The 27,032-nt window shown below is 39.6% G+C and overlaps 1 protein-coding gene across 4 annotated transcripts in view; it reads right to left on the bottom strand.

Moving 5' to 3' along the window:
• Positions 1-24,876, bottom strand: part of Klc (kinesin light chain) — a 416,901-nt gene extending 392,025 nt beyond the window's left edge. For 2 of the 4 annotated variants that reach the window (XM_067155490.2, XM_067155483.2), the window contains exons 1-2: positions 24,834-24,876; positions 24,451-24,527 (exon numbers count right to left, since the gene is read on the bottom strand). In XM_067155490.2, the coding sequence (XP_067011591.1) occupies positions 24,451-24,488 (38 nt within the window). In that variant the 5' untranslated portion in view covers positions 24,489-24,527; positions 24,834-24,876. The remainder of the gene's footprint in view (positions 1-24,450; positions 24,528-24,833) is intronic. The other 2 variants (XM_067155488.2, XM_067155489.2) reach the window with 2 other exon arrangements.
• Positions 24,877-27,032: the final 2,156 nt, after the last annotated feature.

Here is a 27,032-nt window from a genome sequence, read left to right as displayed (position 1 = left end):
CAAACTATACTAGCTCTTCAACATGACACAGCTAGTTCAGATGTTTTATGTCCACAGCCAAGCACAGCGTTTGTCTCACCTTTATAAGTGATATCAACGACTGGACGTAATTTCTTTTGCTTCAAGTTGTTCCGCTGTGTATCAGTGTCGGCCCAAACCCGGCAGAGATAGTTCGATATTTGAAGGACGGAACAAAAATGTCAGCACAATATCGAACGATCTTATCCGGTTGCTTTACGGTCGGATGCCCTTCGTGTTAGTATGCTGTGTTGTTAATATATGTAAAGTGTATACGTCGAGTCAGAGGTATTAACCTAAAGCCGGGAAGGCCTCACCGCTGCCATCAGCCAAGAAGCCGGCCACTCGCCGTATAAAAGATCTCTAGTGACACATTCGGTGTTGTTTCAGCCTGTATTGTATGTACAAACACATTTATGCTGACCGCTCTTATAGACTGCAACTGTTCGTACCGCTCTCTGGTAAAAATGCTTCCCACATTAGGAATAAGTCACTTCACTGCCATACATACAGATCGCATGTTGAAAAGAACCTGTTAAAAAAACTTACCACTGTACGGAATGACAGAATCATGGCGCACAATTCGGGAATTTTCTTTTTCTTTGAAGAAACAGCCAACGAGTTTTTAATTTATTTTTTATTAAGTATTTTATAATTCGAGTTGCAATCTACAAGAACGGTCGATATAAAATATGTGTTTATACATAGTAATACAGACATAAACTCCGGTAGGTTCTGCATTTCAGTAAACAATCTCTGGTAAGCATACCTACTATCCTCTAACAATCAAATGAAAAATATTTCCTTTAAAAAAATGGGAATCTTCCATATTTCAATTCATGCCCTACTAGGATTAAACTCAATGGTAGACTGAATGTAACGTCGAAATAGACACGTAGGTAGCTCGAATCAAAATGCTTGCACCCAGTACCCACTACCATCTTTCTTCACCCAGCAGTTCACTTTTAATACCACGCGGACCGAATATTCCTCTACTATCGGTGGAGAAGTTTTTAACAGGTAACCACTAATAACAAAGCTAATGTCGACGTGTAGTGTCAATGACGACTTGAGGAACAGCATGGAATCTGAAGAAAAGATCAACGTAGGGTGAATATTGCAGGAAAAGAACCACTTGTTTAAACTATAGGCCTATTAGTAAGCGGCAAACAGATGCTTCAATCTGAACATGTCATAATAGCATGTGCAAGAATCCAAAGCAGCCTGCTACTTTTAAAAGGGAAGTACGATCTAGTACTGAAATGACTCAGATGAATGCATTGAAACAAAATTAACTTCCTGTTAACCAGCATAGATACAGGTATAATAAATATATCTCCCGTGTCTGTACAGGGTCGGCTATGAAGTGAGAATCTCCAAAGACATTTTCAACGACCGGATGACGTCAATCTCATCAGATGAGTTAATGAGATGAAATTCATGACGTGATGTATGTTAGCAGGAAGGGAGAGAGTAAAACCCGGTGCCGGCACATAGCCTAATCCTATATACTAGCACCAAGGGGTCTGTTCAGGGCTTAACATCAACAGTGGCGTATGCCCTCAGTCCATATGAACACTGTGGAGAGGCTTCTGACGCGCAATCTAGTAATCATAAAATGTATACCGCCATCTCTCCTACTCTGCCGACCAACATTCTTGTGGGGATTCTTTTTTCCGGCCAATGGGACTCGAACCGGCTAAGTTGTAATACCACGATCACGGCCACTGGGCGGGTAGCTATGAGTGCTGAAAAGAGCCTGTCTCAGAACCAAGAGCACAGGAGGTGAGCGTCTAAGCTGGACAGCCGCATTTATAAAGTAAATTAAAATTGCTTTTTAATAAAAATCAACAGTTGTGTGTGTTTTGTAAACAGTTCATGTGTGAGTAGTGTTTCGTGTTCCATTGCTACACGGAAAAATTGTGTGTTGTTCATCAACGAGCTACACAACGTCCAATTTTCTCTCGTGCCACCAGTTGTAGGATCTTGCACTTTCCGTTAAGCACCACGTGTCCAAACTAGCTTAGTTTAACAAACAAAACTGCTGTCTCCTTACGTAGCCAACCGATCACCTTAGTAAGGCTCAGTTTTCCGTCCACGAGATACGTAACGTGACACATTTCAGTCTTCGAGTTTGTTCATTCCATACAACAGCTCTCTGATCATTCGCGTAATAAGCTCCGGGTTAAAGTTGGCTGTTAATTACTAGGTTCTTCACAATAAGTTTATAACAAATACATGCTTCTTGTACGTTCAACGCTGATCATGCCCTTGTTTCTTTTTCTTTCGTTCAGGAGATACAACAGGAATTCTACTTAATGGGCGCCATGCTCAACCGACCATTGACTGGTACTAACCGATACTTCGTAACTCTTTAGCAGTGCACGGATACCATCATAAAACGATCCAAGCCCAACGTCAACTGTATGTGTGAGCTTCGAGAACACAACTGTGACCAATAGTATGTTATCGGGTGTAAAACCGAGGAAAATCGATTTCCAAATACTATACGAGTAATATATCATTATTTTACACTATGTATATAAGGACCCAAGTTATCTGTCACTATTCACTTGCCACTTTGACCTTGGCCTGAACATAGTTTTGCTTGTTAATTATCAAGACCTTCGTCTTCTTTGTGTTTATTTGGTCTCCAATTATTCAAGCTATGTGAATAAATATTTAGTGATGTGAAAATACTTTTAAAGTCCACGAGAAAGTCGTCACTGAACTCGGAAAAATAAAAATACCAAGGTTCCAAAGCTATTTGTTAGCCAATTTTTCTGGAAGTTACTCACATACGCCGGAGTGTCTGAATGTTGTCCTAAAAAAAGGTTATTAACGAACTTTCGCCATCGTACCTCGCCTATCTCTGAGACAGCTAGAACTAGCCTACCTCACATTTTCTTTTGGAAGAAAGTTTAAGACGGATGTTCGGGTCGAAAGCTAGCAGCGAAGCAAATCTCGACCCCGAAAAGCGATTCTTTAAAAGTACTCAAATAAGACGGTATGGAAATTCGGGCCCAGAACAACGGGCACCACACGTTTATGCGATATTATGGAATATATCTGCGGAAGTATTTAAAACTTCCGTTCAACATTACAAAGCAATTAAGGTTTTCTTTTTGAAGAATAGCATACTGTCATTGTAAATGAAATTCCACCTTTTTCCGTTTAAATATTCTCAATAAGAACCATCGCGTACAAAGATAGAAGAATCACAGCACTAAAATGCTCCCGCGAGCTCAAACCTTCCAGCACTTACCAAATGGCCTCGATCAAGGAACGCTATCACACCGATGAGTCATGCTATAGCCTAATTTCACTTTGATCTTGTTTTGTTGACAGATTAGTTACGTCCACACTGACGGAAGGAATGTGGTCTGAAACACTAGCTGTACAAACAGACTACCTGATCCCGAGAAGCTGCAGAGCCTGGGAAGCAGGATATCCGGTCGACTCCACGACAGTCAGTTTCATTATCTTTAGCAGAACATCAGCTCAGAATAGTTTCACTGATTTCCCGTTTAAAATACAGCAGGTACCCAGGGCTAAAGCGCAGACTCATGTGAGCAAGGGCTCGTATGAGTGGAGAAATAAAATATTGATTTTATGTCCTATTAATTTACCGGTTTTCGGAGACACTGAGGGGCCGAAATTATGTCCCGCAAAAGTACTTATACGTGCCGTAAATCTGCCGGCACAAGGCTGGCGTATTTCAGCGGGTTCGATCCGGCTTAAGGTAGTCAATATTTGAAGGATGGCCAATCCCCGGAGAGAAATGTAAATGCGGAACAGCCCAGAGCGGTCAAGACCGCAGACTTCTATGTGTAAAGATTTAAAAAAAATGTTATTACATTTCCCTTCGGGAAAATCAATTAATCATAAATATGTCTTTCAATAAAGTGTGTGACGCGATGTTACCTAGCAACAGTGCAAGCTGTGATGTGAAGTACTGATGGATGGCCATGAAGTACAGATCCACGGCCTGCGCTGCTCTCAAGGTACTGTTGCTAAGTAACATAACATCGCACAGTTTGTTTCATGACACTATTCCGTTACACAAATTTTGAAATGACCCCCAAGCTGCAAGACATGTATGTCAAAATACAATTCACTGGCAACACTAATTAATGAATTGACTGCATGTAAAACAAGCTTAACAGGAGTACCGAATGTTTGGACAAAAATAATAGCATACGTGTACAGTATTTTGAGGATTTTTTGTTAGTTGTAAACAAATGTGAAACTTGAGTCATGGGAAAGACTATGGATAACCTATATAACAGAAAATGGACGAGAGTATTTCAGAATAGTTGTGCAAGCAGGAAGACGTTTTAGGCGAGATGTTACTTGTTTGATTGACAAGTACCGGTATTTCAATAGTGTATAGACCTAGAATCGAGATTATTCATATCTTACCTGAAGGGGAAACGTTCACTATTAACAGACAGACAGAAAATAGGTTTTTTTTTTTTTTTTTTTTTTTTGCTTTACATCGCACTGACACAAGATCTTACGGCGACGATGGGACAGGAACGGCCTAGGAGTGGGAAGGAAGCGCCCGTGGCCTTAATTAAGGTACAGCCCCAGCATTTGCCTGGTATGAAACCATCTCCAGGGCTGCCGACAGTGAGGTTCGAACCCACTATCTCCCGGATGCAAGCTCACAGCTGCGCGAACCTAACCACACGGCCAACTCGTGCGCTAACAGAAAATAGTTTTTCATCATTTCTGTAGTTACAGTTATTAAAAAGACCCAGTGTTTGAGAGAGAGGTAACACCACTGCCAGGAGGACTGCCAACATCGATGCAAAATATGTGGATCCTAGGATAGGCTGCTTAGATGTTTACGATCATCATCATCAGTTCTTCTACGTTCGCATTGCACTCTGCTTCCATGCCATTCAGTATTTGTTTGATGAAGCTGTATCTCAGCCGTCCACATTGTGTCTTTCCTTCAATGAAACCCCTGTCGTACCATCCAGATACATTCTGAATGGCGCAACAAGTCCCCACCAGAACAGGCGCAGCTTGCGTATGAGATATGCTAAATATTTTCTCTGACTTACCAACTCAAGGACCGTGGAATTACAGATCTTATCCTTTCGCGAGATTCCCATCATCGTTCGAAAGCACCACATTTCAAATGCTTTCAAGCGGTTTTATATATATATTTATTTAGTGTCCAAGTTTCAGAGGCATACAATGCAACAGTCCATACATGCGTATAGCAATCTTATTCGCCAGTAGCAATGTAGACCTATATCCTATATTGTCTCCGTAATTAATATACGTTTTAGCATAAATGCAGCCTTGGTTGTAATTTCTGTAATGCATCGGCCATTATCAGGGAACTTCTGACCAAGTGCGTGAATGGTTTCAGCTTGTTTTATATTCTGGCCGTGAGTCTTTAACAGACCTTCAGAGGCGAATCTGCAATCACCGTGCGTATGTTTCTGAAGCAGTGATCATGTCATATCTCTCCGCAGTTGTACATCACTGCTTGGAGCGAGGTTGATCAGGAAATGTTATTTACAGTAGAACCCCGACAATTCGAGGCGCTGTACTATCCGAGCCAAATCTGTAAGTCGACAGTACATTACCCTTTTACTGCAGTAATTCTGAATTACATGCCACTCGTGTGTATTACTGTGGCGAAGAAACTAGGTACCGCAAAGAAACAAAAACCTCTGAAAAATCTTTTTCATAAAGTTTAAAGTGTAAAAATGTCACAAAGTGAATAGGTTTTGTTGCCTTCTTTAATTTTATTGTAACTTATACAGGCCTATTGTTATATATAATACATACAGCACTAAAGCAATGAAGTACCATACATAACACTCATATTACAACAGCGTTTACATCTGCTGTTCATATTACCTACGTACTGTAGTACATTAGTCAAAAGTTTCTGATGTGCGAGATGATCTGTTGTTCTATTCTGATGTTGAAGTAGTAGGAACAGTTAATTGCCAGGATATTGTTTTTATAATGAAGTAGATGTATAAACCTCGCCTCCCACTCAAAATTCGTTCACCGGGCGAGTTGAACGTGCGCGTAGAGGCGCGCGGCTGTGAGCTTGCATCCGGGAGATCGTGGGTTCGAATCCCACTGTCGGCAGCCCTGAAGATGGTTTTCCGTGGTTTCCCATTTTCACACCAGGCAAATGCTGGGGCTGTACCTTAATTAAGGCCACGGCCGCTTCCTTCCCATTCCTAGGCCTTTCCTATCCCATCGTCGCCGTAAGACCTATCTGAGTCGGTGCGACGTAAAGCCCGTAGCAAAAAAAAAAAAAAAAAAAAAAATCGTTCAGCAAGGATGTAGAACACACTAAACTGGAAGACGAGAAAAATACAAAGGAGCCTGTAATCTACTAGACGCTAGAGCTGTGCAAAACCTGCAAACTCATTCAAATTAATTTATAAAAGATGGATCTCCCTCACTCTTTACTCGTTCAAAAGCTTCCTGCTCCACCACTCGGGTCAATGAGCGAGTGTTTGAAAGAACCAAACCCGAGAAGACGCTCAACTTACCAGAATAAATTAGTCTACTGAGTGTCCATTCTGCCTGATCACAATGAACAGAACAAGTCTGGGCAGAATCCAGCACCTGGAAAACTCGGAAGTTCAAGAGTGGCATTCGTCGGAACATTGTTGCCAGATGCCACTGAGTGACTGAACAACCGAGTGGACTGGTATACGAGGAGGTTGTGGTGATTATTGTTTTAAGAGGTAGTAAAACACTGGGCAACCATCTTCTATTAACACTAGAGAAAACTGGAAGGGGTCGGACACTCCGAAAAATGAAGGTATCGGCCAAAGAAAGGCAAAGGCCACGACGGAGGTGAAAATAAAAGACTCCCTAGGCCTCGAATGATCTAATACCGTCGGGGTAGGAAGAGAACATGGGTTGACCAAGAGAGGTCGGATAAGATAGATGAAAGTGAGGAGCGTGACATATGTGGAAGCAAGGCCAGGACTCACCTAAGGGGCCCATGATCACCAACGCACAATCCCAAGTTAAGAGTTCCTGGGGCAGGCAGGGCTTACCGTGAGTGTTATTCATCCACCACCCCACTAACCTCGCCCAATCTGGTTGAGTAACAACAAGTCTCACCAGACTCGTTCATTTATGAGTCTTTCTGTGCTCGCTCTAACCCAACTAGCCGAGTAGTAGAAGTGGAGAGGAATCAGCTCAGACTCGCTAATTGCACGGCTCTACTAGGCACACCCAGTGACTGTACATACGAGACGAGCTTAGCTCATCTGCTGAGTCACATCTACATCACAAGACAGGTCAGGACAGAGTGACCGCCACCACGAACGTTTGTCTTTGTAGTAGATCAATACAGTTTCAAGAAAGACAGAATTCAGAACTCGTAAAACCCAAGATGAAATAAACATTAACGGAAGTTCCAGTGGCCTACCTCGAAAATACTTTTTTTTTTTTTTTTTTCCAGAACTAATTGACTTATGGATGAAATTCTACTGCCATAATTTGAAGGCATTTCTTACAAATATAACACATGAATTTTGCTTTCCTATTAAAGTGACAGCAATTTTTCACTTCACTGGCGCCAATACATATATATATTGTTAAAAATCATTATAAGGATGTTAATACTATGAAAACTACTCCTCGGACACGGCGTCAAGATATGAAACTCCTGCTGTTAACAGAAGCTGAGAAAAAAAAACCAATTGCTTAGAGATTATGTTCCGAGAAAATATCACTTAAACTTTCACCACTTCTAATGTTTCTCTTATGACAAAACTCATTGGACTTAGCAATCGATCATACAAACACATTTACATCCTATGCATACGATAAAACAGGGCAAAATTTCAAGCTTTTCTATTATTATTATTATTATTATTATTATTATTGTAGTAGCGGGCGAGTTGGTCGTGCGGTTAGGGGCGCGCAGCTGTGAGCTTAGATCCAGGAGATGGCGAGTTCGAACCCCACTGTTGGCAACCCTGAAAATGGATTTCCGTAGTTTTCCATTTTCACACCAGGCAAATGCTGAGGGCTGCACCTTAATTAAGGCCATGGCAGCTTCCTTCCCATTCCTAGGCCTTTGCTATCCCATCGTTTCCATAAGACCTGTCTGTGTCGGTGCGACGTAAAGCAAATTGTAACAATATTATTATTTGACAGACATCTCCTTGAGTTTGAATTGCAGCCGCATCATCCGACTGTTGTGGTATCTACCAAAAATTGTCTGAACTTTACCATGTCAACGAAGTTTCATAAATTTCCACTAGATGTCTCAACTGGTGATTCTTAGTGGCAGCTGGTGAACTGAAGTGTAATTAACTTAATTGAATACCTTCATGTTTTAAGGTTTTATAGGTAGCGATCATGCTGTTGACCTATCATTTAGATGATCATAGTTATGCCACCTTAGACCACGTGAGTAGCTGCGTGGTTTCGGTCACGTAGCTGTCAACTTGCATTCGGGAGATAGTGGATTCGAACCCCACTGTCGGCAGCCCTGAAGATGGTTTCCAGTAGTTTCTCATCTTCACACCAAGCAAATTCTGGGACTGTACTTCACCGTAATTAAGGCCACGGTCCAGCCCTCTACTATCCCATCACATCGTCGCTGCGACGTCAAGCAGTTATGTCACCTCTGGCTCCATGATACGGCAGGCAGGGCTCATCCCAATCACTGCTGCATATCCCGTTCTGAATCTGTAGTGTGTTAAGGGCGTCGCCTCAACCACCTGATCGACACCGGAAATGACGCCGACCGCACCTGTCGGATCTCTCTTCCGCAGGGACCTCGCCTAAACCAGTATCAATAATAGCAATCGCAGATCTTTTATTTTTCTTCACAGCATTGTTCTGCCAGTCTAAACGAGGCGCAATGTGACTTAACGTACACTGTCACAGCAAAGACCTTGGAAATCTTGTTGCAGATGCTTTCAGTAGCAACCTTAAATACAAACGTTACGAAACTGTCAATTTATAGAAAAAAATGCATTAAAGAATTGGTCATAACACTCAAGTCCTAGGAATAACCATCCAACATACAGTTTACTTTCAATGTGTACCACGAGCTGATATTTGCATTATTAATCTTTTCTGTTTAACAATAAATGATGTTATAGGTTTCACGTTCCACTAACTACTTTTATAGTTTTCATAGACGCCGAGGTGCGAAATTTTGTCCCGCGGGAGTTCCTTTACGTGCTAGTAAATGAAACGACACGAAGCTCACGTATTTGAGCACCTTCAAATACTGTACCACCGGACTAAGCGAGGATCGACTCAGAAGGCCAGCGCTCTGCTGTCTGAGCCACTCAGCCCGGCATCTTTTCTTTCACACTAAGGGTCGTATTCATGAAGGAGACTTTGACTTAGACTTAGAACACGGTAAGTCGCCATTTCCATTTCATAATCGCTACTTGGAGGTAAGTAAACTTAGATGGCGACTTTACTTCCAAGTCGCCGATGTTCCGTACTTGAGTAGACTCTGAGATCAGAAAAATAATAAAATGGCACGTATTGCCGATGAAGTTAATTTTGTAGACGAAATTGAAGAGATCCAGGAAATTATTCAGTACGTTGTGCCGAATCCTCGGCGTATTATAAGAGATGCACGGAACCCAGTTCAATTTTATACAAAAAATGAGTTCAGAAAACGATATAGATTCGACAAACGTACAGTATTAGATGTACTAACGATGTTTGAAGACGAATTACAGAAACATAATAATCGAGGATCACCCATACCTCCAATGATACAGTTGCTAATTTCGTTAAGATTTTTTTTTCTGTTTGCTTTACGTCACATCGATACAGATAAGTCTTACGGCGACGACGGGATAGGAAAGACCAAGGAATGGGTAGGAAGCGGCCGTGGCCTTAATAAAGGTACAGCCCTCCAGCATTTGCCTGGTTTGAAAATGGGAAACCACGGGAAACAATCTTCAGGGCTGCCGACAGTGGGATTCGAACCTACTACGTCCCGAATGCAAGCTCACAGCCGCGCGCCCCTAACCGCATGGACAAATCGCCCGGTCGTTAAGATATTATGCTACAGGTAAGAGTAAAATTATTGTTAATTTAGCGCACAGTCTTTGTACTTTCTACTCATCATGTTATCTAGTTAGGTTAAGGGATGATCAGTAACGGTACAGATTAATGCATTCTTATGGTAAATACAATAGCCTTTCACACTTCCATGGTTTTCAGGTAAATTCCAAATTGATTCCGCTGATTTACGAGGAGTAAGCCAGCCCTCAGTATGTAGAATAATCAGAAGAATATCGATCCTGACTGCCCGAAAGAGACCACAGTTTGTTTCGTTCCCAAATGAAGCTGAATGTCGAACTAATGCGCGACGTATATATTAAAGATCCCGTTTCCCTGGAGTGGTTGGAGCTATTGATTGCACCCATGTACCAATAATAAGCTCAGGTGGCAACCATGCTGAGGTTTTCCGTAATAGGAAAGGGATTTTTAGTTTCAATTGTCAGGGCATAGTCAACCACGAGATGAAGTTTATTGATTTCGATTTCAACTATAGGCTATCTTTCTTCTCTTTCACTAGTTCTAGTAACATAGTTGTTAGCCTTTCATAGTTGTTGAAGGCTGGCAATTTTTTCTTTCCATCCATCGTCGAGAAATAAAAATTAACTGTATTAACTGGATTGGATTGGATTGAGTTTAGTCTATAACGCAGGAAACAGCTGAATTTCTTCTTCTTCTGCTTCTTTATTAAGAAAAAACATTGAGTGATGGGAGATGCTACACTGCTCTTCCATTGTTTTCATTGCCAACTTCATATCTAATTCTTCACATCGTAACTTACCAAAGTCTACTTACGCCAGAGTCTACTTTGTAAAAGTTGCGTCTATGAAACAGACGTCCACGAAACTCAACTAAGTGAACTTACGTAAGTCGAAGTCAAAGTCTCGTTCATGAATACGACCCTAAATGCTCTCACAGATGATCCGAACTCCAATGTCCTCTGTTGCTTGACAGTCATCTTCACAATCTTTCTTGTCGATATGGGGCTGATGACCGCGTGTTTTTTCATCTTAAAGGCAATCACGACAAAAACCACCATCTCCACCTAACACGACTGAACAAAATTTACGTGTTAGTGATGCTCAGCGTTGATATGGATTAAGCAACAAAAGTCTGAATTCGTTAATATCTCTTATCATTGCCAGTACGATAAAAAGACATACATTATTGAAAATTACATTCTCTATAACTCTTGTTATGTAGTACTTATCGATAGGACCACCGACATAGATATCTGAGAATTACATTTTAGGCCTTCCCCTACACTACCATTTCACCCAGGATGAATAAAATTATTTATAGCCTAAACTGCAGCGCCGTATTCCCCGACTTTACATATCGAATGCCATTATATTCTGTTCACCTACTTTCTCTCGACTCGGCGTTGATATGGACTAAGCAACACAAGTCTAAATTCATGAATATCCGTGTAATCATATCCAGTACGGCAAAACTGTTCAGGACATCAATGATTCTCTCTAACTTTTGTTGTATAGGCTAGTATTTATCGATGGGACCACTAATAACATAGATATGTGAGAATTAAATTTTAGGCCTTCTCCTAAAATACCATTTCACTCCGCGTGAATAAAACTATTTGTAGCCTAAAGTGTAGAGCCTTATTTTACTTTCTCGTGATGTGGGTACATACAAACAGATGACGGAAAATTAAAAACTGCATTTCCTTCTTACTGTGGATGCGACCGATACAGAAATACCATTTTAGAGTAATGTACAAGACAAAACTCTTATTTTATTTCGTCGTTGCGCCTGCGAAAACAGCTATGTGAAATATTTCAGCTCGGAACATTGGCCGGTATGGTTTTGGCATCCAAGGTTCAATACTGTGTGATTATTTTCAAAGAATTTCGCTCTTCCGTGACATGCGCTGCGGGTTAGTATTTCTCCCGAAACGTTATAAAATAACGGTTTTCGCAGGCGCAAGGATAGATAAATAGACGTATTTTATATTCTAAATGTGCAGCTTTAATTTTGTAGATTGTAGCCTAACGCACAGCAGGTAACAACCGTACATAACTGTGCGTTAGCTATTATTAAAAACCACAAAATGAAAGCTTCGAGGTTCCCTCGATCAGATCTGTTGTGTTTCTAGAAATATGCAATATATTGTACCATGACGGCTGTAAAGCTATTTTGTTCTTATGCAAAATAACGCCAAATTTATGTCTATGTGTACGAAATAATAGCGAAATTAATGCCATCTTATACCGAAATGTAAAAGTCGTATTCACTATAAAACAAGGCACCGTCTATAACTTCTCGCAAAGGCTGCCATGGCTTGAACCCCGTTCACGGCTTTACAAATTCAATGTTACTTTTTTGGTTCAAATTCCGCAAAACTATAAACCAGAGGTAGGCCTACTTTATTACAAAATTACGTATTCTCTTTCAACCGACAGCCTGTCAGCGTGTGTACTTAGTTCAAAGCGGTACGAATACTGACACCCATGTACAACTGCCAGCTCAGCCTTTTCATAGAACGTGGGTGGTATCACACATCTCTACGAAGAACCGGCAGTGCAGGGGGAGAGGGTTATATTAAACATATCCCCTAGAAGAAAAACGAGCCTGGTAACTAGAAGAGCATCCTCAACCATGCCAGGAATCCAACGAGGTTAATATGGAGGAGTCATGATCCAACACAAACCTGGGCTTTAATTTTAGTTACCTACTTACCACACATTTTAAAAATATTGTATAAGTTGGCATTATTTTCTATTCTTAAAACATGTTCTCCAACGGAACATCAGACATGTGGAGAGTTGTTAATAACAAGTTGTATTATTTCACTGCCTACCCTACTCCATTATTGCTCATTCCAAGAAGTATCGAAAAACAAATTTCTGGTCAGAAAGAACAAAGGAAAACCATGCTACAGTAATAGGCTGCGCCAAAGACGCAAAATGAGACAATTCAGTGCTGTATCGGCCTAATCATCAGAGGAGGAAAATACACACGTATTCATAACAACATCAAAGAAAATAGCTAGTTACCTCAACACTTGTGTGCCCCTACACTGTGACATTAAAGATATCTAAATGTCAGCCTTTCCCATCTGCTGAAATCAATGAACTCGACCAGACCAGACCAGATCTGAAGTTCTAAAACATGACTATGGAATAAAAGCAGGAAAGGTCATGATATGAAGATTAATTTTGAATTCAAAAGGGCTAATTGGAGCAAGTATTCATTCATAAGATGAGGAATTAGGGATTGGAATAATTTAACAAGGGAGATGTTCAATAAATTTATAACTTTGAAAATATTTAAGAAAAGACTAGGTAAACAACTGATAGGGAATGTGTCATCTGAAATGCAGATCAGTGGTATAAATGAATGGAAAAAACCTGCAAACTCGATTTTCAACCATACAGGACAGGGTTTTCTTTTCTCCTTCTGCTCTCCTGTAAAATCAGGCTTTTGTTACATATAAGGTCCCCATTCTTAAGCAATGATATGTCCCTTCTGCAAGTGGAATGCAATCTTCCCCCAACTAAGCAATTTGACCCATCACCAAACACTGTTCCCAGTTCTTCTACATCCATCTCTTCTCAGCCCCTAATCAACTTGTTTCTGCTTCCCAGCTTCAATCGGGGGGGGAGGGGGCATCTTGACAGATCTTCAGTTTTAATGTGGGAAGTGTACGATAAACAGAAAGTATAAGGAAAATACAGACAGGACACACTGAAATTAGTTATGTACACTATAAGCATGTAGCCTACGTTATCTTCAATTCATGTCTGACAGCTCATTACAAATGATAGCACGCTGGATTCCATTATGTTCAAGAAACAGCTTTCCATTAAATCATACGAATATTATTGTAGTCATCATCAAGTATTCGATCCAAGAACTAGTCTGCTGCTACGAAATACAGCCAAACTCCTAATATCTCAAAGTCCTTGCAGAGACTGAAAATGCTTGGAGTTATCGAAAATTTGACGTATACACAAACGCGCATACTACTTTGACTTAGCAAAAATCAGATGTACTGTTACTTCCTAATTTTTATCACCAATGGTGCAGTTTTGATTATTATTATTATTATTATTATTATTATTAACTTTATTGGCCACATTGGACCACTCGAGTCTTCCAAGGTTGTACGGTTTGATTCTTCTCATCTGCCCAGTACTTCTTCATTTGTTCTGATTGCAGTGTTCTTAATTCGTCTGAAATCTCTACAGGCCTTCTGTGCATCATTTCAGTTGAAAATTTGTGATCCTTAAGAAAGGTGGTAATTTTATTCTATTCCTCTGCCTCTGTAATTTCGAGTCCAACTGTTTTGATATCCTCTTGAATTTCTTTGAAATTTCTTTGAATTTCTCATCACTAGTTGTCATAAAATCCTGCTTTCTGGTAATCATAAGATGTGAAAGAAATAAAAGCTTCTTTTCTTCATAGTACTGGTAACTGGGTCAATCTCTCGATACACAGTTTCAGTGGAGAGTATTCTCCAGACTCCTTCAACCTGGGACTTTTTATTTATGCCAGTTCTGGTAATTCTTCTTTCAGTTTTAATTTGGAACAAGGTTTTTCAGGCGTACGTGGCTTCGGGCAAAGTTACAGTTTAATAATATAATGTTACTGGCTTTACATCCCACTAACTACTGTTTTATGGTTGTCGGAGACGCCGAGGTGCCGGAATTTTGCCCTGCAGTAGTTCTGTTATGTGCTAGTAAATCTACCAACACGAGACTGACGTATATGAGCACCTTCAAATACCACCGGACTGAGCCAGGATCGAACCTGCCAAGTTGGGGCCAGAAGGCCAGCACCTCAACCATCTGAGCCACTCAGCCTGGCCAAGGCTACTGACAAGCATTTTTTGTTATAAGCCGACCAGGTTAGAAATTGTCCTTTTTTCATTTTACTGGTTCTATTTATCCATGCTGCTTTCTCGTTTAAGTTGTGCATAATGATTTAATACTATATTATTATATCATACTAAGAACTGGTGCTTTTAAAACCAGTTTTATTATGCCTTAATAATGAACATTCTCATTTTAAGATACTCAAACATTACTATCTTTGAAAAGAAGTCTGTCATGTTATTTTGCTGTTTTCTCTGTAACACTGTCCTGAGGATTCCAAAGTAGCATAAAGTATAGTTTTAAGCTGCTATGGTACGCAACTAATGAGCATTGCCAGTAAAGTACTGTTAAAATGCTATGGCATGGGGAGAGTAAAAAATACAATCTGAGCAAAATGTAGAGAATGCTTCTACTTGTATAAGGAGACTATAACTTCATGTTCCTGCTACAGGAATTAGTTTCTTATGGGTATAATCAAGATTGTGTAAGCACAATGTTCTGCATAACTTTGAGTCACTGAAAACAATTTTATATCTGGGCTTCAAATTTTATTCAAGATAATGGAAAACTCAAGTAATAGGACTTTGAGTTATAGAAAACATACAACATGTAAAATATAATAAGCTTCCACCAGGAAAATAAAATTCCTTTGAGATATTGAAAATTTCAGTTATAGGAAGCTTTATGGTAGTTTCGTATCACCCAATTGATTAACGGATGTCCCCTTCATTGATACATAGCTTCCTGTTCCAATGTCTTGCAAGATCTCTCTTATTAATGAATTCCTACGTCTTCACCAAGACCTCTACCCAGCACTACAGCCTTCTACAAAGGTTGCCATTAATGAAGAATGGCATCAAGTGTGATCCCATTAGGAAAGAAATATTATGTATTAGCGTCAGCAGAAATCTCTTTTGCCTAATTCTATGCAATTCTTATATCTTTACATACTTTTTTGTAAGTAACTAAAATTAAGTAATTAAAATTTTCTCAGTTGTTACAAAATCCCCACAACATTTTTCATTGAGTTTAATTAAATCAGTAATTTTACAGATTAAAAACTGATTGTTCACAACAAAAGAAAATAAACTGTACCAAATTATCCACCAAAGATTGAAAACTATAGAGAGAGATTGTAATATAAGCTACAAAAAGGATGAACCAATGTTTGTGGAAAGAAGGAACAACAGAAAGGAGAAATAGACAAGCGAAAGTATAATTTCTGCATCTGAAAGTTGACACATCACAAGATTCAACAGAAGAGTAGCTATTGCAGTAAATATTAAAAATAATATATAACAGATACACATTTCAACAAATTTAGCTTCAAAACTGATGTAGCTACATAAAAATCAAATAGCCCAACAATTACAAGTCAAGACAGAGACATTAATGGTTTTCCGCAACGTAAGTTTGCTGGAAAAATATCTCATTTCACTGTATACACTACAAATTCGCACTGAAGGCTGACTTTAATTCATTGATAAGATCATTTTCCTGGAAAACAATTAAAGGTATCAAAACTGATGTTAAAATTTTGCAAACTTTTTAATGGCCATTTCCCACAACTTCCACTGCACAAGAAAAAGGTGTAACAACAAAAAAATGACTGCGATCAATCAATTTCAAATTATTAGTTTGTGTTTACAGGTAGACGAACATGTAGCCTACTATTCATAGAACTTGAGAAAAAATTAATGACTTTGGAATTCTTTCTGCATTTTAAAAATTTGTAGCAAAATTTTTGAAGGTAAACTTCAAACACTAGACCAAGAATCTTCCATTGGGTTGCATTGTGTGAAATCTCTTACTTTAAGTTAGCTCCTAAATGTACCTTCTGCTGAAAAATTCAGACTTAAGAATTAGTTCATTTTAGGGTTCCCATATTTTGAAATGCTGGAACGAGGACACCTCTCTCAGTAATAAATGAGCCATTTTGCAATGTTACAAAAACGTCGGTACTTCCTGTATATAAAACATGCTCCAAATTTGTGTGACAAGTATAAATTAAACAAAAGCTAATTTGGAAACAAAATAAAGAAGACAATAATAACTATACATCTCAAAAAATATCTGGCATACAATGGAATTATGCACATTACATACTAGGGTGTGTGTAGTCCTAGGGCACTGTAAACACACACGTTATTCAACTGCTAGTTTACAATACAGCAGATGCCGCTGCGTACGGTCTGTGTCGAACTGGGGAGAGCTGTGCCATTTCAGGTACAGTCTGGTAAGAGTGTATACAGTGCATTACGACCTTCAGTTAGTGTTTACTGTGCCATGTGTTTCTCACACTTTAACTGAGCCAGAATTGTAACAATCATTCAGGATGGATACACACAAGCAACAATATCACACATCATAGGGGTTACTCAAAGTGCAGTGTCAAAAACGTGGAAAAGGAACAGCGAGACCAATGATGTGACCGAGGGTGACAACGCCACGTCAAGATCTGTATATCTGCGTAACAGCGCAAAGGAGACCAACTTCGACTACTGTGCGCAATCGGCTGTATAGTACCCAATTAAAATAATTTCGACCGATTCAACGTGTTCCACTAAAGAATCGTCGTATTGAGAGAAGATGGACCAGCCAACATCTTAATTGGAGAGTTGGATGAATGGTGTAATGCCATGTTTGCAGGTGAAACACAGATACCACTTAGGTCAGATTAAGAAAAGTTTTTTAAAAACCTCAGACACTGCACAATAAAAAACTGCTTCATACTATTTGTTCATTGCATTACAGACAAATGTTCATTTTGAAAAGCATCTACATAAAATAGTCTTCTTAGACTAAACTGTCACTGAAAAGCACTTATTTCACACTGCTCAATGCTTAAAGTCCCAGCAGAAAAACCTTCAAAAATCTGAAGTCCGGAGTTAAAATGTAGAGATGATACTGCCAAACATGGAACAATATAACCATGAAGTGAATTTCCTTTTTTTCTTCATTCTTGAAATATCATCATATTTTATCAAATGCCACTTCTTTTTTAATCATCATCATTTCACAGTTCCAGTTTACTGGGTACTGCAGATCTAACAATGATGTAACAATCCCAGCTTCCTAGGAGATGTTCGCCTTCTGAATTCCTTCTCCCATTCCATGTGGTCCCATGGCCATTCCTGTCTGTCCCGAGCTGTGCGTTGAGGTCCCCGATGATGATTGCCCCGTCTTCACTGATGGTCTCTTCTAAGTCTTCAAGAAACTTGTTCGTTTCATCTTGATTGCAACCCGTCTGAGGGGCATACACTTGCACCAGTATAAGCTTCTCTTTGCCAAGAGGAACTGTTGCCTTTATAATTCTCTCACTGATGTAGTGGATCTCTGTAATGCCATCTAACTCTTTAGACAATATCAATCCTACTCCATTTCTCATCTCTCTGTTGTTATCATTCCAGCAGAGGGTATAGTTTTTCCTAAACTCTTTCTTCCCTTTACCTTTCCACTTAGTTTCACTCAGTCCTAGGATTGATATTTTCCTTCTCTCCACGATATCTACTAACTCTTCACATTTCCCAGTCGAACTCAGTACACTGATTGTTCCTATTCGAGTGTGTTGTCTTCTCCGGGGTTGTTGCACAATCGCAAGGCTTGGCCTATCATCAGGCTGCAAGCCATCATACCTGGCGTGGGTCTGCGGGTGTTGTTGTCTACTTCGAGTTCTTTGTTTGCATCCGAGGTTCGTATAAGTGTTGAAGGCGATTGCAGTTACTCTCCAACTGATTTGCTAGGCCTAACGTTAGAGAAGATTTTCTGTCAAGATTATCACCCTTAGCCTTTAGCAGTCTCCTGCCACATCTGCAAGGTAGCAGCTTCCAGTTGAATTTATGTGTCATTTCCTACACAATGGCTTCAACAAGCCCCCTAAAGGTGAACTCCCCTGCCCATAGCCATGGGTTCTCCCTTCCTCTTTAAATTAATGAAAACTGTTTAACAGTGTGTTTTTTTACAGGTATGTTACAGTATTATTTTAGTGTTCAATAGACTGAAAAAAAATTAAATTACACGGTGAAGAGTAGTAACATGCAGACTTGGGAAGTAATCGCCGACTAAAAGTAATCTAATTACTTGTAATAATTACTTTTCACAAAATATAAACTTTACTCATAATTTAATTCTTGAAATAAAATTGTAATCGTTATATACTGAGTGGCCAAAAGTCATAGGAAGGGGTGTCCCATTAGAAAATACGCCGTGTATGACCCCTGAGCAGTCTGTCAGAGACACCAATGTCGTGAAGATGGCAACACGTCGAGAGTTAACCGGCTTTGAACATAGGGTGATCAACAGAGCACGGCACATAGCATTGCCGAGATTACACGCCAATTCGGGTTTCCAAGGTCAACAGTGTCGAGGATGGATCTTCAATATCGCACAGAGAATGTTACCACCCGCGTAAACCGCTGCACAGGAAGACCACGCATGTTTAACGAACGGGCATCATGTCGCTTTCTCAGAACCATACTGGACGCTCCATGGACTTCAGTGAGTCAGATCACCACCCAATTGAATGTTGGGAGTCAGGAAGCCATTTCTACCAGGCCTGCAAGGAGGCAAATGGACCACATACATTTCACCAGCCGATGACCAACTCGTGTACCTTTGCTGACACCTCGACACAAAACTCAACGATGTGCACGGGCCCACGAACATCAGCAACAGGCCATGGAACAGTGGTGGTGTGTGGTATGGTCCGATGAATCCCGGTTCCAGTTGTATCGAGGTGATGGGCGCGTGAGTGTGTGGCGCATGCCCCATGAAGCTATGGATCCTGTGTGTCAACAAGGTTGTGTCCAGGCCGGAGGTGGCTCAGTTCTGGTTTGGGCGGCATTCTCATGGTCACAATTAGGCCCCATTGTCTGGCTGCAGGGAACGCTGAGAGGTGCACCGTATGTGGACCTTCTCTCAGACCATCTGAATACATTTCCGGCCCTAGAGTATCCTGATGGAGATGCCATGTTTCAACAGGACAACAGTGGTAATGATTGTATCATGCCAGTCTAAGTATCATGTTATATCTTACACTACAAATAAGAACCAGGTTTAGGACATTCAGAAATAATTTGGAATCGATAGGGAGTAAAGATCAAATGTGTTGATTGAAACTGCACAAAATAAATTTTGAAAGTTGGCCTATCTGTATTATAAGACATTTAATACATTCTGTATACATGACACTTTGACTTAATAGCCTATGAGATATTTTAAATTTAATTTAATTTAGCAGAAGATCGAGGAAAACTTACTGGAAGAACTGACTGTTCAGAATTGCTCAGTCTCTTCCCTTTTCCTGTTCCACATGTAGGATCACATCAGCAAGCATTATTTCAGGTCACAAGATGTATCACACGACTTCTCTGCTTGTAAAAATCTGTTCATTTTATAGTTTAATTCATGCCAGCTTAGTTCTCTAGCACAGACACATTCAACACAGATCTAAATATTTAAGTTATTTTCATAAATTATTAGCAAAAAATTCCATTTTGTATATTTGGAAGATTTTATTTTCCTTTTCTCTCTTTCTTCTTTATTTTATTTTTGTTTCAGCTAATTTTATTTCTGTCCATAGAGTTAAAATGAAAATCCACAGCCTCTTTCCACTCATTCGACTGCGTCAGGAATGGAATGAATGAAGCCCCATCTAGCGGCAAGGATAGGAATTGGGTGGCGGCTGCTGAAGCCTGTGGCACTCCTCTGGGGCAATGATTAATGACCGACAGATGAAATGAAAAGATATGGGAGTGAGTTGTTGGGATGAAAGATGACAGTTTTTCAGATTCTGATTTGAGTTTTGTAATCTACCATGTGATTTTATGGCTGATGAAGTCTCAGAGACGAAACATGTCCCTAAATATTTTTAATATGTTTTTAATTAAATAGTTCACTTGTAAAGTGATGTGGACCAAAACCTAACATTATTTCTTAGTTTTAAAACCAGAGTACCCGGAGAAAAACCTGTCCCCGCCTCCGCATCGTCCTGCACAAATCTCACTTGGAGTGACCAGGATTTGAACCGCGGAACCCAGCGGTGAGAGGCCGCCTGAGCCACAGAGGCAGCAGTCCATAGAGTTAAAAATTTCCAAACTGTACTGTATATAAATATTTTATTTAACATATTCCTTTTTAGTAATTCAATTTGTGTCAAGAAAGTACTATAACAGGCATTTATGCCTGTGTACTATCATACATACATACTTCACTATAGACTTATGCCTTTCAGCGTTCAGCCTACAAGCCTTCTAGGGTTACTATATGCCGCCACAATCCTCTATTTGTAACTAGTTCTGTGGCCTCGTTTACTTCTATAACTCTTATCTTTAAATCATTAGAAAATCAGTCTAACCATCGTTGTTATGGTCGCCCTGTACTTCTCTTACCCTACATGACCAAGTCCATTATTCTCTTAGATAACCTTTCCTCCTTCATTCACCTCACGTGACTCCACCACCGAAGTCTGTTTAAGCGTACAACTTCATCAATCTAGTTAATTCCTAACTTTGTCTCTATCTCCTCATTCTAAGTACCCTCATGCCATTGTTCCCACTTGTCTGTACTGGGGATCAGTCTCACTACTTTCATACCTGTTACTTCTAAATTATGAAGAATTTATCTTGAATCCACCCAGCTTTCACTCCCGTAAAGCAAAGTTGGTCTGAAAACAGACCGATGTAAAGATAGTTTCGTCTGGAAGCTGACTTCTTCTGACAGAAATATTGCTAATCGCAACTGAGAACTCACTGCATTAGCTTTGCTGCACCTTGATTTAATCTCACTATACTACTGTACCATCCTTGGAGAATACACATCCTAAATACTTGAAATGATCTACCTCTTCCAGCTTTGTATTTCCAACATTCAATTCTCTTAGGTTTCTTACCTACTGACATCACTTTAGTCTTGGAAAAGCTCATTTTCATACCATACTCATTGCTGTAGGCTTTCAGAACAATCTGCCATAAGATCAAGTTGTCAGCCTTACTACATTTCCTCCTAACTGAATCCCTCCCTGCCACTTCAAACCTTTCCATAGATGATCCACGTAAAATATGAACAACAAAGGTGAAATGTTACGCCTTGTCTAACCCCTCAAAGTATCGTGAACCAAGAATTCATTCTACCATCAATTCTTACCGCAACCCTTCGATTCCTTTTAATAACCTGCCCTTAAGCCCAGCACAAATCTCACATGGAGTGACCAGGATCTGAACAGCTTTTATACTGAATAAATAAAGAAATAAATTTAAAAATATCTCTGCCACCACAGAACTAGCTTGCAAAGCAGGAGAATCTCTCTTTTTATAAAACCTACTATACAAGACTGAGTAGATTCTAAACATGAACTCAGTATTTATATTTATGTTATAACTATAGTTCAGTTCTTGGGTTTTGACTTGACATTTGAGCACTGCCTTTTCGCGGAGACTAAGTTAATTAATAAACAGCCAATCATAGGTAGCCGATCAATCCAACAGAGTGCGTTAGACTCTAGTTTCTGTTACCAGTGTTGTCGAACTGTAGTTTTCTGTAAACACGCGCTATCAGCTGTGTGCTGTATTGTGCTCATTTTTTCCCGTGGTCTTTGTCAGTTCACTCTGTCATTCTTGACGAAGCACCAACACTGGCGACTAGAAATAATGAGTTGAGCGGTTGGAGGAGCACAATATTTTGGTTCGTGATAACAAAAGGAGGGGGGGGGGGGGGGGGGACTCGTGCACCTTGTGAAACAAAAAGCCAAAGTACCCACTTTACGTGGTGGATGAAATAACCAGGACAGATTTGTAGGATTTTTTCCTTCCTTAGGAGAAATTAAATCTTTCAGCAACACGAGCTCTGATAAACAGCGAGTATAAATTTCATTTTCTTGCGTTTTATCTGTTCGAGCATTGGTATTTTAAATCTTATAGTCTTACTAAATATGTTATGTGTTATTGTTCATCTTATGCGAGTTCTGAATTTTGCTACAAAGAATAATTGATTCCAAACTTATATTCGAGTATATACATTTCCGTTAGTGTTGTGTGCTGTGAATCAGCTGTTTGTACTCGTAACAAAACCAAAACTGGTACAGTTGAATAAAATACTAAATTTTTGGTAAGAGTTTTATGGGCCTAAAATGCTTATTTTGCCCTTTGAAGACTATTTTAAGGTTTTAGAGCCTGAAAACACCAATTTCTATTTAGTTCATATCTAGGTTCTTTTATCCAGCAATGAATGGAAGTGTGTTGGTTATTTCAAATGTTTTTAATGTAATAACTTTCACAATAAAAAATTTCCAGAAAACTGTGGTTATGTACTATGCCACTAACTTAGGTAGAAATTATAACGGGTTAGTGAAAAAGTGGATCAAGTTATGTTTACAAACATTTGTGAAAAATGCACCTGAAGTCTGTGTGATTAGTATGGTGCTTTTTTTTTTTTTTCAAATGGCTGACTTACCCACTCCATTTGTTTTCCTACAGGTACATATCTCTTGTACCACATTCAGATACGAGATTACATAAGATATATGACAAAAGTAGGCTAATGTTCTTCCTTTTGTAACTTGTACTACAACTTTACTCAGCCCTTCAACTAGTGTTAATCAGCAAGTTCATTGGTAAATGTAGTGTAATAGTTGCATTACTGCAAAAGCAACCACAAAGCAAGGCCAATAAATTTACTAGGCCTATAATTTAATCAAAAATATCTTTCCCCTTTGACATATGCCATTTATATTGTACTACATGTGCCTAAAGCCATACTTTTGGTGCCTATTTTGACACTTTCGGAGTCTGTTTTAGATATCTGAAAACTTATTTTTAACATATTGGATGTATGTATTCTCAATCAGACTAGCAGCGGTGCCTTACAAGGAATATAATTTTCAGATTGACTCCAGGAGATTTTGAGCAGCAGTAACTAATGTAGGGCCTACACCAAAATATATACTGAGGTTGTAACCAAGTTTCATCTGAATCTGCTCTACCCGAAAATGGAAGGTATGGCCATGTAGCCTATTTCAATGTCACGTATTAATGTGTCAACTGGAGGCTAAATGCAACTAGAGATAGGAGGCTATATCAATACTAAATCAACTTTACAGTCCTTATTTTTGGAAGATGCCAAGCTAAATTGTTTCTTAAATCAAGCACAATCCATCTCTACAAAATATATATATATATATCCTATTAAAGTGTACAGGGGAGAGTGAGGAGAATTTTCATCTAAGCCAACAAAGCAGGTTATTGACCAGTTATTCTGCATCAAACTACTAAGAAGTAAGGATATTACTAGACAGTAAATGCTATTCTTACTATAAAATAAAGCAGTGTTATAGTTATGTTTTTACCTGATTTTTCTAAATAAAAATCATCAATAGTAATACTGCAGTACACACATGAAAAGAAAAAAAAGGTGTATGACAGTTCAGACACTTAATTAATTTCATGAAATCTACACTATTAAAATTTGGAATTAAAGGTTACACGGATACTATGAGCTAGAATAATTGTCCACGGGGTCTAATCATGCTATAAAAAATATATTTTCTTTATCAACTCACTGGTCACGCTCTTCCATTCCTAATTCAGAAGACACCATACGGACGATGGTCCATTTATCAGTGAACCATACTAATACCTAGAGTGACAGGGCAAAATGACGGTGTTAAATGCTTACATCATATGTCAATGTATACAAAATAATGAAAGAGTAATATTTAACACATGAACAATTTAATTAAGCACCAAGAAGTACAATAGTGCCGCATGATGTCATTAGAAAATGGCGAGAAAGTAAACCAACACACTAGAATGATTTGCCACTGGGGAGAGAATTTTCTAAACAAGTACTCAGAGAAAAGTTAAAACTGCTGAGCAATATCCCAGAACTTCATTTCCTTAACAATAATTGCAAAATTTGACAAATTCATTATGTTTCTTATACCTGACAAGCGTCTTATCCTCACAGAAACCTTTGCAGATTGTTGTGCTATCTAGTGACAGACTTAGGAAACGAGTATTTCACTGAGGCTTCCGGTTCAGAGAGATATTATCAAAACAATTCTTGAAATGATGGTACGGTGCCGTAATTATTAAGTGTGAAGTATAGTTTTCCTAAAAGAATGAAATATAACAATAAATACTTGAATAAATTGATAATTTGCCTTATATACTAAGCAACGCGCAAGATTTGCAATTAGAAGAGCTAAACAACGCAAAGCCTGAATATGATTCCAAGATCAATACCGTACTAGGCCAGAGTAATTCTTAGAAATTCTGAAAAAAAAACAGTAATAGAAATTCAACTACCAGAATGCTATTAATTAAAAACAGCTACCACAACACAGTATGTACGAAGAACCTCGTGGGAGCCTATGTTTCACTTCAACAAATCAGCAAGTGCTGACCACTGGACCAGAGGTGATGGAAGTTCCCACTTTCTTGGGTGAGGTTCCTGTCCATCATCTATTCTGTATGACTTCCTTTGGTGAACCCTCGTTCTCTTCCGACTCTGACGTTAGTAGGTTGTCTCCCAAAGACTGAACCCCTTTCACCTACAACAGCTCAATCCCCCTGTGACTAAGGGTGGTAGAATGGTAGGTATACCTTGCTTCTCATAAGGTGCAACTGAAAAGGGAATCCCCACCCCACCGCCGGACCCCGTGTGGGTGGAGGCGGTAGAATGACACCCACGGTATCCCCTGTCTGTTGTAAGAGATTCTGAACTTGGGAGCATGGGTTGGCGACCGCAGGACCCTTAGCTGAGTCCTGGCATTGTTTGCACTTACTTGTGCCAGACTCCTCACTTTCATCTATCCTATCTAACCTCCCTTGGTCAAGTCTTGTTTTTTTTTCTGACCCCGACAGTATTATGTTTGCGAATCTTATGGAGTCTTTAATTTTCATGCCCTTCGTGGCCCCTGACTTTGGCCGATACCTTTATTTTTCAAAGTGTTGGATCCCTTCCATTTTTTTCTCTCCGCGACGCTATACAATGACCATCTGGAACTCTGCATTGTTCGCTACTGAAACCATGACATTAGGCAAAATAGCTTGTATTTGATTGGAAAACGAGGAAAGAAAGATCCTGAGAGAAGGGGTACCAGGAAAACAGGGTGAAATATGGGTGCATAGATCAAGGCAGGAGATGGGCTATAGACATTGATGGGATGAAAGTTCCTTATGGGGATCATTGTAAGTCCTAGGTGTTAATATGAGGAAAGATCTTCATTGGGGTTATCACATAAATATGATTGTAAATAAAGGGTACAGATCTCTGCATATGGTTATGAGGGTGATTAGGGGTTGTAGTAAGGATGTAAAGGAGAGGGCATATAAGTCTCTGGTATGTCCCCAACTAGAGTATGATTCCAGGGTATGGGACCCTCACCAAGATTACTTGATTCAAGAACTGGAAAAAATCTAAAGAAAAGCAGCTCGATTTGTTCTGGGTGAACCAATTAATTAATGAAGAAAAGGTTCCACCTAATCGATACTTTCTCTTTTATTTAGCTTTAGGCTATTTAAAAAGACATTAAAAATAATCATACATACATACATACATACATATCTTTATTGCCCACCCTAGTGTACACCATCGGCTTACAGGCAATAAAGACAGACAGAGCGAAACAAAGGAAAACAAGCAATAATAGCAACTACATCTCTCTTAAAACTACTTAACTACATTAACTACCTCTACATCTACTCAGTATCATCCCACACGTACGCGGATAGCCAGCACACATGCAGGACGATACCGCACTACTAACTACCCTAAGCCCAACCCCTGACTACCACCTAAAAAAAAAAATTAATTAGACTGGTCGCTGCAACAGCCCTGGTATGGAACACACGCCCACCAACCCATCTACAGCAGCCACCAGCCTTGCCACGTGAGAACTGGTATCGTATCTCACCGACACTCGCTGACAAACACTGTGTTCCTTCCCTTATCATGGGTTACAAGCCAACCTGGCTGAAACCAGACCCAACAGGTCGCCTGCCACACACTTCCGCTATGTACGTCACACATACTCTTGTCCATTGTCACCACACTACCTTCCCTTTCCTTTTCCTTTCCGTGCAGACATGCTCAAGTCTAACTTCTTTGGAGTGGGGTCAAGTCCCCACCCCTCCCTCT

Source organism: Anabrus simplex, chromosome 11, assembly GCF_040414725.1.
Source record: "Anabrus simplex isolate iqAnaSimp1 chromosome 11, ASM4041472v1, whole genome shotgun sequence".
Classification (NCBI taxonomy): Eukaryota; Metazoa; Arthropoda; class Insecta; order Orthoptera; family Tettigoniidae; genus Anabrus; species Anabrus simplex.
The sequence above is the reverse complement of the archived record's forward strand: the minus strand, read 5'-3'. Positions and strand labels throughout refer to the sequence as shown.